Consider the following 12,010-nt stretch of genomic DNA (forward strand, 5'->3'; position numbering starts at 1 on the left):
TTCAATGTAAATTGAATAAGCATTAGATTGCATGCAGAAATTTTTGACCCACTTAATCATACAATCTTTAACATCTTCCATATTCAATTTCAATAAAGGTATATACATCTTATCAATAACATGCTCATCATTAGAACACAAACCCAATTCAAAATCAGTTTACTCATTTATAAAATCATAATTCTTGCCCAATTTAAATCTTGCTGTCAATTGAGCATAAGCAAACCATTGACAAGTGTGACCTCCTGTTTCCAATTTTTCCCTTGTTTTTAATTTAGGTTTTCCTTGAAGAAAAGTTAATAAACCAGCATAGGACAACTAGGTTTGTGTAACTATCCTTTCTCTTTTTTTTAAAAAAAAACACAACTTCTTGTGTGAATTTTTGGACAGTCTTGCTTTATACCTCTTCCAAACCCTTATATATGACTCACGTAACACAATGATTTTTAAAATCTATATTAACCTTAACTTTATCATACCAGAAATGGCTGTGCCACCCATATGTCAAATCATGTCATTCCAACTCCAATTACCTCCCACATTTCAAAGTCATCCATACAATAGGCAGCAAAATACAGTATTAAATCAGATAATCCTAGCCCACCTCTTTCTTTAGCATCTTGCACAATTTATATTTAAATCTTATTTTTTTATCCTGCCATACAAACTTGCAAATAACTTTTGCCATTACTTAAAAGGTGCTTCGAGGCAAGTAGCAATTCTTCACTTGTTTGGCAGAAACTCTTCTAATAACATTTATAAGAAAGAAAGTTTATTTGAAATGTGAAACTGTTAATCCAGAATACATGTTTCAAATGACATGGTTGTGGCTATGAAAGCAAATGAATACTCATTTTTCCCATTCTCCTTTTGTAATGCATGGTAGCATATTGTGACTACTGGCATGTTTATACAATTGGCATCATTGATTATTATAGGTGAGAAACAGGTAACATAATATATGTAACTTCTAAGAGAGAGGAAAAGCTCTCATGGGGTTCAAATTGTAATGGTGCTTTTGCTTTATTTCTGTTATGTAATTCTGCACATAGCTTAATGTGGAGAGTTTTATTTTTTTACAGGGAGGGACAGAAGTGTAAGTAGTCAGTCCCTGAATCAAATAGTCCTTTTGTAGTAGAGAAAATATAGTATTTTAAATTACTCCTTCATATTGGTGATCAGTAAATGACTTCAGCTCAGATGAACCTACGCTTACTTTTTATTTTTAGTATTCTAAAAATAGGTCATGATGTGCTAAATAGACATACTCTTTTGGGTTTCAATTGTAATTTACTCGTGTTTGAAAGATTTCCATGCCATCCCAGCATAGTAACTGTAGGGTAGCCCTGGTGGTTAGATTTTTAGCTAGAAGAAGGAAATCTCAGGTGCAAATCCCCACTCTACTAGGCAGCTTACTGGATGATTTGGTCAGTCATTCTCAGTCCAATCCCTCATAGTTATTATGTAGATAGGGAGATTTAACTTATCTTGAGCTCTCAGAATAAAGATGGGATATAAATAAAAGTGGTATATAAATATAAGAAACAATTCAGTGTAGTGGCTTAGGCCCCAGGCTAGAAACCTGGAGACCATGAGTTCTTGACTTGCCATAGGCACGAAGCCATCCAGGCGAACTTGGGCGAGTATCAGAACCCTAAGAAGGAGGGAATGGCAAACCATTTCTGAAAAATCTTGCCAAGAAAGCTGCAGGCAAGTCACTGAGAATAGCACACGATTGAATGGAAGGGAAAATAAATAAATGCAATAAATAACTGATATTTTAATTCAGCATAACTGATTAAAACATCTGGAAGACTGAACCAAGCATGTTAATTTTCAACATTTCATTTGAAACAGAAAAATGTAGCAGATGCTTTAGATGTTCATGATGCCTCACTATTACATGCCAAATTTCTCTTTGCTGTTGACCATCTAAAATAATCTTGATTTGCTAGTATTACTTTCCTATAACTGTTTACGTTTTTCTTTTTCTGCCAGGTTTTACATGCTTTTAATTCAGGGACTGCAGATAGCTGATTCTGTTTGCCACCCAGTTCTGGCTAGTGTCATCTTAAACTCCCCTGCCTTGTTCTGCTGTGACTTGAAGGGGATTGATGTCTTGGTTCCTTACTTCATTTCAGCACTTGAAACTATCTTACCTGACAGGTAAATTGATAACATTCATATTAGTTTTTAAACTGCTGAATATTTTCAGAACCACATTAGTGGGATTACCATGTCGTCAAGGAATTCTACAAACTGCAGATTTGGAAAGTATCTGGTTGAGGAATGCTGTTCTGTATTCTAAAGCATACAGGTCCAACAGTTCATTTAGCGATCGTTCAAAATTACAGTGAAAAAAGTGACTTACGGCCATTTTTCACACTTACGTCTATTGCAGCAACCCCTCCATCATCTGAATGAAATTCAGATGCTTGGTAACTGATTCATATTTATGATGGTTGCAATGTCCTAGGGCCGTGATGGTGAACCTATGGCACTCGTGCCACAGCTGGCACGCGGAGCCATTTCTTCGGGCACGCGAGACATTGCCCTGTCAGCTCCAGTGTGCATGTGCGCGCTGGCCAGCTGATTTTGGCTTTCATTTTTAGCTGTTTTTCGTCCTCTGGAGACTTTCCTGAAGCCTCTGGAGGGTGAAAAACAACCCAACGCACAAACCGGAAGTTCAGGAACAAACGTCCGGTTTGCATGTTTGGCTGTTTTTCTCCCTCCGGAGACTTCAGGATGGCATGTAGGACTTTTCATCTCCTACTCTTGGCCACCCCTGATTCTCCACAGCCGTTTCTCCTGAGGGGGTGGAAGGAAGGAATTCTTTAGAGGATGAGAAATGACAATTAATATAAATCCAACAAAAGGAGAGTGGCATAAAAGATTTTTGCCAAAATGCCTTCCTCCCTCCCCCTCTCTCCCCCCTCCCTCAATCATCTCCTCCCCAAAAATACAGGGCTCGACGCTCCTTCTTCACAGCCTGCAAAGCCAGGCAGGAAAGGAGGAGAAAAGGGAGAACTTTCCAAGGGTGAGCAAATAAAAAGACACCCCGAAACATCTGCAGTTCCTGTGGCTGTGAAAAGGGACACCCCGGTCTCTTTGCTCCCTGGCACGCTTGGCCAAGGTTCCCCAATCTGTCTCTCTCTCTCTGTGCGCCCCCCCCCCCAATGGCTCAGTGTGAAGAACTGGGAGGAACCACGCAAGGAAAAGGAGGAGGAAGGAACGAGGGAAATGGAGAAAGAGAGAGGGAGAAAGAGAAACAGATAAAGAGAAATGCAACAGAGAAGATACTGAGCCCCAGCGGGCTTTTAAGAAAAGGATTTGGGGGCTTGGGCTTGGACTTGGTGGTAGGGTGGAGGGGGGACAAGAAGGAAGGTTCAATAAAACAGCAGAGTTGTGGGGATGGGGATGGTAGAGAACATCAATTTGCGTGGGCTGTGGGTTGCAGGGTTTGCACATGGAAAGCATGAAAGCACCCGGCTCTTAGCTGGTCAGTCTGCTACTTTTCCTCCTCTATGTTTTTCTTGGCTTGGGAAGGGGGGCGTTAGGTTCTCATGTGTCCCCCACCCCCAATCGCCTGCCCAACAAAGAGAAGTTCCAAAAGTGCCAGCAAAGGGGGCGAGGAGAGTAAAGGAAGATCCTATGTTAGAAGATCCCAAATGAAGTTAGAAAGGCTGGCTTAACTGGAATGGGGGGAATAGGGGGTAGAGCTTCACCAAGGACTCCCCTTCCTTTCCCCTCCTGGGATCACCTCCTTTCCCCAAAAAGGCAGAGGGGATCGGTATTTAGAGGGAGCATCTCCCTTCTTCCTCCTTTTCCTCTGCATGGTTCCTCCCAGTTTTTCATGCTGAGCCATGGGGGGGGGGGGGAGAGAATAGAGAGAAAGAGACGGTTTGAGGGGAACAAAGAAATGGGAGCATCCCGTTTTGAGAATTCTCCCATTGCAAAACAGCGCTGAGAAAGGGAAAGTCCTCCCTCCGCAGAACAGCGCTGTTTTTAGAAGCCTCCCATCCCAAACAGCACTGAGAAGGGGAAAGTCCTCCCCCCGCAGAACAGCGCTGTTTTTAGAAGCCTCCCATTGCAAAACAGCGCTGAGAAGGGGAAAATCCTCACTCCGCAGAACAGCGCTGTTTTTAGAAGCCTCCCATCGCAAAACAGCACAGAGAAAGGGAAAGTCCTCCGTCCGCAGAACAGTGCTGTTTTTAGAAGCCTCCCATCGCAAAACAGCGCTGAGAAGGAGGTTCCCCCCCCCAACGCTGTTTTGAAATGTGAGGCTTTCCCTCCTCCCCAGCGCTGTTTTGGGATCTGAAGCCAAAAGGGGGGCATGTTGCACACGCATCTGCAAGGCAAGCACAGGAGTGTGGGTCATGCACGCATGCGCGGGGGGATGGTGAGAGCGGGGGGTGTCACACGGATGTGCAGGGGATGGGGCATGTGGGAGAAGCATTGCATTATGGGTGTGGGCACACAAGCACGCACAACAGCACGCGTGCTTTCGGCACCCGAGGGGAAAAAAAGTTAGCCATCACTGTCCTAGGGTCATGTAATCTCCTTTTGCATCCTTTTGACCAGTCAATGGGAAAACCAGATTTACTTAACACCCATGTTACTAACTTAACAACTGCAATGATTCACTTAACAATTGTGATAAAGGTTGTAAAACGGGGCAAACTTCACTTAACAAATGTTCCACTTAGCAACAGAAATTTTAGGCTCAATTATGGCCGTAAGTCAAGGACTACCTATATTAACCCAGAAATACAAATCAAAGGGCAAAAGAGAAGGGAAAGATTATGGATATGGTTTGTTATGTCTGAAGGTCTTGTAGCATACATGTTATATTAATGTTTAGTAAAAGATATGCTATTTTATGTTATGCATTTTGGTCCCATTAAAAATGAATAAGAGAAATCGATAGAGTTGGGAGCACTAGATAATATTTTTCTATTTGTGTTAATTATTATTGAGTTATTTACTATTGATAGGCCAAGTAAATAACTCATTTTTGAGAAATGTGTATTTTATTATTACATTAGCTACAACTGTCAAACATAGTTTCATTGATTTTAAAGCAGATTTATTAAAGAAAGGATTGTCTTATATGGCTTCTTTATCTATGTTATAAAGATTTAAAAATCACTCTAATCATTTTAAGAGTAAAGTTACCTTTATATCATATATAGAAGCATAGAATAAGGGTTGGTTCATCTATCCCAGTGCTATGAACACTAACCTATGACAACTATCAGTCCTACAAAGATTGAAACTTGGATCTTCTGCTTACAATGTACTAACTTATATTTGACTAAGATGCTTTGTTCTCCAAAAAATCTTGTGCAGTCCACCCATCTAAAATATTGACATCTTCTGAGGTAGAACACTGAGTATTTCAACAGAGTTAAACATCTTGTCCTTAACATCAGGTATACATGATATGAAATCACCTGTATTCAAGCTGAATGAGAATTCCAATATTTTCTGCATACAATTTTCCCATTAAAATGACATTGGGTGAATTTTGAGCAAACATTAAATGCTACACTTGCACATTTAAATAGGATATTTTTGCTTTTAAATAGAAGTGATAGGTTTCATAAGAACGTATCATTTTGTTGTTGTTTTATCCAGGGAGCTCTCAAAATTTAAAACATATGTGAATCCCACAGAACTAAGAAGGGCCTCTATCAATATTTTACTGTCCTTGTTGCCTCTTCCTCATCATTTTGGAACAATCAAATCAGAGGTAATGGATTTTAGAGATTTTTTTAAAAAATAATTTTAATCTAAACATAGCCAAGATAGTAAGTAGTGTAGGATGCTTCCAAGTGCTAAAAATGCCGTTATTACATAGAAAAGAAATAAATTCACAAAATGAATGAGAATGTGTGGTTTTATTATAAATATTCTTGTATCAAGTAATACCTCATTAAGATAAAATACTTTAGGACTTTGGACATTCATATACCACATTGTAATTTCAAATAGACAGGATCATATACATATTTTGCATCTTGAGCTGGTAATATAATGTGATAGTTAAGTAACTGTCAGACCCACCTTTACTATACAGAAAGATTATTGTCATCTTCTTTTGGGGTCTTCTTACCACTCCATTCTTTTGGAGTTTCATACTTACGATTCTCGGTTCTATAAATACAAGTTTCTGAATATAACTGGAACTTTAATTATATTTCTTTAATTTGCATAGACTGACTTTTTAAAAATTGCTAGTTAGTATCTGTTTTACAGCTTATAGTTCATTTAATAGCTCTGTTGAGCAATATTTCTTTCTTGCATTTAATTCAGAGTAGGAGTATAATATATTGGGAAAGTTATTAGATAGTTGCTAAACACATGAAAGGGAATAAGGATTATATTCAAATATGTTTTTCAGATTGTTCTGGAAGGAAAATTCAGCAATGATGAAAGTTCATCCTATGATAAACCAGTCACCTTTCTTTCTTTGAAACTGAGGCTTGTGAACATATTGATTGGAGCCCTACAGACAGAAACAGACCCCAACAACACACAGATGATATTAGGTTGCTTTTCTACTTGATCCATGAGATGGGTGCTTTGGGGAAAAGTTTGTGCATGTTATCTGAGTGATCATAAGAGCAGATTCCAGTTACTGAAGATTATAAAGAGTTAACTTTTTTGTTTCATTGGTGTCCAGTTTTAGGAGCTAGAGTGATAAATAACTGTTCTTTAAAAATTTGTGAATGTGTTTTTATGATATTTGTAATGTTCTGATAACTTCAATTTGATCCTATTGATTACGGAAATTAAAAATGAAATTATGTTCAAGTAGAAAGAAAAAAAATGAGTTTATACGTGATTGATACATATTACTATGGTGGTAAGCATAGTTCTATAGATTTGTATGGTCTGATGTTGGTAAATGTGAATCTGAAAAGAAATGTCTAATTTTAAAAAATTGGGAGCGATGCTTTCCCATGCAAAAAAAAAATTGAATTATTTGTTGCATAGATTTTCACAAAATGGCAGTGAAAACAAATATCATTAGAAATAAGGTCACACAGACATTGAAGTTAACTGAAAAAATATTGTCATATCTTAAATCTTCTTCTACAGGTGCAATGCTTAACATTGTGCAAGATTCGGCACTTTTAGAAGCCATTGGTTGCCAGATGGAAACGGTAAGATTTCTCTCATTTTTAAGAAGAGATGCTTTGGTGAGTCAAAGCAAATTATCCAATAACCACACAAAAGTTTTCTGAGAATAGCCGCCTCATCAAAGCCTGCTTTCTGAATTAACAGAATGGTGGTGAGAATCTTGTCCTGAAAAGTCACAGTCGCACTAACAGTGGGATTAGCACGGCAAGTGGAGGAAGCACAGAGCCAACAACTCCTGACAGTGAGAGACCCGCACAAGCTCTGCTGAGAGATTATGGTAAGATTGGCTACCTTAATCCTTGCAAAAAACCCTAGCCTAGGAATTCCATTTTATTTAAAGGGCATCTGCAAGGTTTTAAATAATTTATACTTTTTAATTGAAAAAAAAAAGATAAAACACATATATTTTGTGAACTAGCAAAATTCAGCAGTTCTGTTCTGTTCCAGCAAGTATTTGGGTGATGGAGGGGGCAATGATTGCTTTTCAAGACGATCTGGTTTAGTTTATTTTGTTTTGTGTTTACACAGATAACTTTTTAGGATATGTATTTTAGTTTATGACTCTGTAAGCATCCTGAGTCTTGGAAGAGGACAAATATAGATATAAATGATGCTAATAAATAAATAATTGTCATTATAAGGGACAGAGGGGAAAAGGTATTGGGTAACAATTGGTGTTTTTGCTTTTTTGTGCAGAATATAAATATGCACCTTTGCAGATTTATATTCTGCCTTTATTTTGTATAACTCAAGGGATTCTGCCTCCTATTTTTCCCCACATCAACCCTGCGATGTGGTTTTGGAGGTTTTTAGTTTTAGAATAGTTTTTCTATCTATTTCATTTTTGCTGCTTCTCACCCACCCACTCTTTCAGTATTGTTACTTTTTCATTCTGAAATATTGATTTCATTCTGATCATTATTTACAGCCTTCAGAATGCTACTAAATGTGTATAATATTCAGTCTAGTTTTTGTGGCCCCATGTATTGTGTTGGAATAGTCTAATGTCGATGTAATTGTAGGAAAAATGTAAATAACTTCACTAGATGTTGCAATTTCCAAATCTTTGCTTTGATTTCAGTTTTTTGACCCCCTCTGTTTGTATTTATTGCACTAAATGTATACTGTTCTTGAACTAGTCGGAAAAACCCAAGATTCATTAATCAATATTAATCAGATGTATATAAAACATTGTATGTGCACAGATATGTATGTTATATGTGTTTCTACTACATTCTACTACATAGACCATTGTAGAACTCACTTCAAGACCTGGCAGAGTAGTACATATTTGCCTCATTTAGAACATTCTGGCATACTTTTCTGTGGCAACTAAAAGTCGGAATGACTCTTGTGACTAGAAAAGCTTGTTTTCATATGCATTAAGAAGCTATTGTTATCTGAGTTTACAGATTTCTGAATCTGATAAACCAATACCAGTTGAAGATCAGCTTCTTTGATAAAGTTAGAGGTCCCAGTCATCCTTCCTAAGAACCCAGAAGGCACTTGTAATAAATTCACCAGACAAGCAACTCTTTGCATATCTAATTATCCATCTGAATCCCTTTCTACCAGGGGTAAAATGCTATTGGTTCGGACCAGTTCGCCTGAACCAATAGTAAAAAATGCTATCCTTTCGGCCGAACTGATAGTTCCGATGATCAGCTGTGCAACAATAAGCTATGCCGCGTGTTTTATATTCACTAGAAAGCAGGAAATCCTGCTTTATAGCAAAACTAAATTGTGCAGCACAGCTGTTCCCCCCCTCACTGTTCTATTTACCTTTGCAAAAAGCTTCTTAATCCTCCTTTTTCAGCGCTGCGTAGTAGCGCCTGCGGTGTGCAGTGGTGCAAAGTACGCATTTGGTGCGCACGAAGCAAACCAGTAGTGAAGTGAACCGGTAGACTTCAGAGCATTTCACCCCTGCTTTCTACCACTAATGATGATGTAAAACCATCACTTTTAGGGAAAGCATCAGATAAGTTACTCTTACTACATGAGTTGTCAGACAATTAATTATTTCACTGAGGTAGACTAGTGTTCTGTGTTTTAATGGAGGAATGCAATATGTTATTGCATTATACCTTTTAAAATAATTTTTCATTACTTTAACATATGAATACAGAGGACAAAAATAACTGAAGAGAAAAAGGAGAATTAAAAACATTATATATAAAGTCAGTATGAAATCTTAACTATATGGAATAATATTCTTTCCATTACAGGTAGTTCTCAGAGCTTAGCAATTCTTTGAAGTTACAACAGATACTTAAAAAGCTGACCTACCCTTGAAATTACAACTGCACACACATACACACACACACACACACACACACAATCCCATAATTGCATTTCAGGCAGTTGATAGCAGGCTCACATTTACAACTAGTTGCAGCGTCCTGTGATCATGTGACCGTGATTTGAAAAAGTTGTTTTGTTGTTTTCAGGCAGAAAATGGCATAAAGCGCCTATTGGACATGCTGGGTTTTCTTGAGAGCCACCTGGTCCACCTAACAATGATTCTATTAGTGTATGTGCTACATTTAGCAATTTGTAGGCCACTCTTCTTTCAACAACTCAGTAGTTTAAAATAAAGTGGTTCTTTTTCAAAGACCCAATCCAATAATTTATATGCAATTTTCAATCTGGAATTGTCTGAAAATATAAATATCTCTTGAGCATAAGTTTTAAATTATATTTCAGTCTCAACTGCTTTTAAATATACTTTGCTCTATAAGGAAGCAAAAGTAATAGGTACTGTTGGGAAAAGTGGAACCAGGACCCTGCCAAGATATCAGAGGAGTCACATAATGTTAACTATGCCAGTAGTAGGGTTTTTTATTAGAACATGTCATTCTGTAGAGAACCTTGATTCAGATTAATGCCCAGTGATCAAAGCGAAAGATTTTTTTTACAAAAACCATATGATAGCAAGACTTGTAATACCTAAAAGATTGTGAAACACTCTTGAACTTAAAATTCTTAATTTTCTTCATACATATGTAGTGTTCTTGTCATGCTTGAGGCAACTTTTTATCTTGTTTAAGATGGCTCACATCAGTGACTAAAACTATTCTGCGAATAATAATAAAAAGCAGCATAAAGCCGTAATAAATGCAACATGTACAAGAATAATCATTTAGAAGTCTTCCCTATAGACTCTACCTTCTATCTCTTGCCTTTCCTCCCTAAAATTAGTAGTCATGATGTATTTCCAGAGTAAAAAGCGCATTTCATAGCCTCAGGGTAGCTAAGTTAAGCGAAATTAACTTTTCAGCTTCTTATAGTATTAATCAGTCTTGTTTAATTAGTGATTTTTGAGTGAGGGCTTATGTAATGTACTTAAATGAGACTCACTTTGTCACTACATAATGGATATTATTGGTTGGACATGAGGTTGCAGAATTTTATTTCCCAACTTAATTGGCAGAATTCTGTTATGATCAAAACCCAGCATTAAGAAAGAAATGTAGCGGGGGGGGGGGGGGGAATAAAGAACAAGCCAGAATTATGTGACTGGAAGTTGAGCTCTAGGATGCTTCTTGAAGCTAAGTGGCAAAGTGATATTATTGGTGACCTGGACATTTTTGTCAGCTAGTACAAAAGCTAAGCAATTGTCTGACTGCCCTGGAGTCATTGTTAGAAAAGAAACCATCATTTTTTAAATGTAAACCCAAATAAAAATGGCAATGTAATAATGTACCTATCATAGTTTCTCCATAGTTTCTCACAAACATCAAGGTGGCAAATTAAAGGAATATTGTAGTATTTCCCTTCTAGGAATGTAGAGGGCAGGGCATTGAAACATACCCTTGTGAAAACCCAATTATATATGTAGGGTAGACGAGTGTAGAAAGATAAGATGCAGTGATTCTCCTATCAAAGTAGGACAGAAGATTAAACTTCAATACTAGATCCAGGAGGTGTTGTTTAATCAATTCCTTAGCCTGATCCTTGTTTAATATACATGAAATAACAAGGAATAGGCCACACAGTGTGATTTTCCAGTTAAAGACTTACTTCCAGTTGGAATAAAAATTATTACTCACTATTAGGTGGGTCAAACCAGATGAACTCATTGTTGTTGTTAGTTGCGAAGTCGTGTACAACCCATCGTGACCCCATGGACAATATTCCTCCAGGCCTTCCTGTCCTATCATCCTTTGGAGTCCATTTAAGCTCACACCTACTTCTTCAGTGATTCCATCCAGCCACCTCCTTCTCTGTCATTCCCTTCTTCTTTTGCCCTCAATCTTTCTCAGTATTAAGCTCTTCTCCAGTGAGTCCTTCTTTCTCATTAGGTGGCCAAAGTATTTGAGTTTCATCTTCAGGATCTGGCCTTCTAAAGAGCAGTCAGGATCAATCTCCTCTAGGACTGACCAATTTGATCACCTTGAAGTCCAAGTGACTCGCAGGAGTCTTCTCCATCACCATAGTTCAAAGGTCTCAATTCGTTGGCGCTCAGCCTTTCTTATGGTCCAACTTTCACAGCCATACATTGCCACTGGAAAAAACATAGCCTTGACTATACGCACTTTTGTTGTCAGTTTTTTAATATGTTGTCTTGATTTGCCATAGCTATCCTCCCCAGGAGCAAGTGTTTCTTGGCTGGAGTCCCCATCTTTAGTGATCTTGGAGCCCAGGAAAATAAAATCTGTTACTACCTCCATTTCTTCCCCGTCGATTTGCCAGGAATTGAGAGGGCCGGATGCCACGATCTTAGTTTTCTTAATATTGAGTTTCAAGTCAACTTTTGCACTCTTCTTCTTCACCGCATCAAAAGGCTCTTTAGTTCTTCTTCACTTTTTGCCATTAGAGTGGTATCATCTGCATATCTGAGGTTGTTGATATTTCTCCCGGCAAT

At 38.0% G+C, this 12,010-nt stretch overlaps 1 protein-coding gene across 2 annotated transcripts in view; it reads left to right on the top strand.

Moving 5' to 3' along the window:
• Window positions 1–12,010, top strand: part of RALGAPB (Ral GTPase activating protein non-catalytic subunit beta) — a 67,452-nt gene that overhangs the window by 31,168 nt on the left and 24,274 nt on the right. For both annotated transcript variants that reach the window (XM_087720292.1, XM_087720293.1), the window contains 5 exons: window positions 1,999–2,166; window positions 5,638–5,752; window positions 6,404–6,551; window positions 7,105–7,169; window positions 7,291–7,423. In XM_087720292.1, coding sequence (XP_087576418.1) covers window positions 1,999–2,166; window positions 5,638–5,752; window positions 6,404–6,551; window positions 7,105–7,169; window positions 7,291–7,423 — 629 coding nt within the window. The remainder of the gene's footprint in view (window positions 1–1,998; window positions 2,167–5,637; window positions 5,753–6,403; window positions 6,552–7,104; window positions 7,170–7,290; window positions 7,424–12,010) is intronic.

Source organism: Thamnophis sirtalis, unplaced genomic scaffold, assembly GCF_051295495.1.
Source record: "Thamnophis sirtalis isolate CommonGarterSnake01/CBP01778 unplaced genomic scaffold, rThaSir2_p1.2 scaffold_7, whole genome shotgun sequence".
Lineage (NCBI taxonomy): Eukaryota > Metazoa > Chordata > Lepidosauria > Squamata > Natricidae > Thamnophis > Thamnophis sirtalis.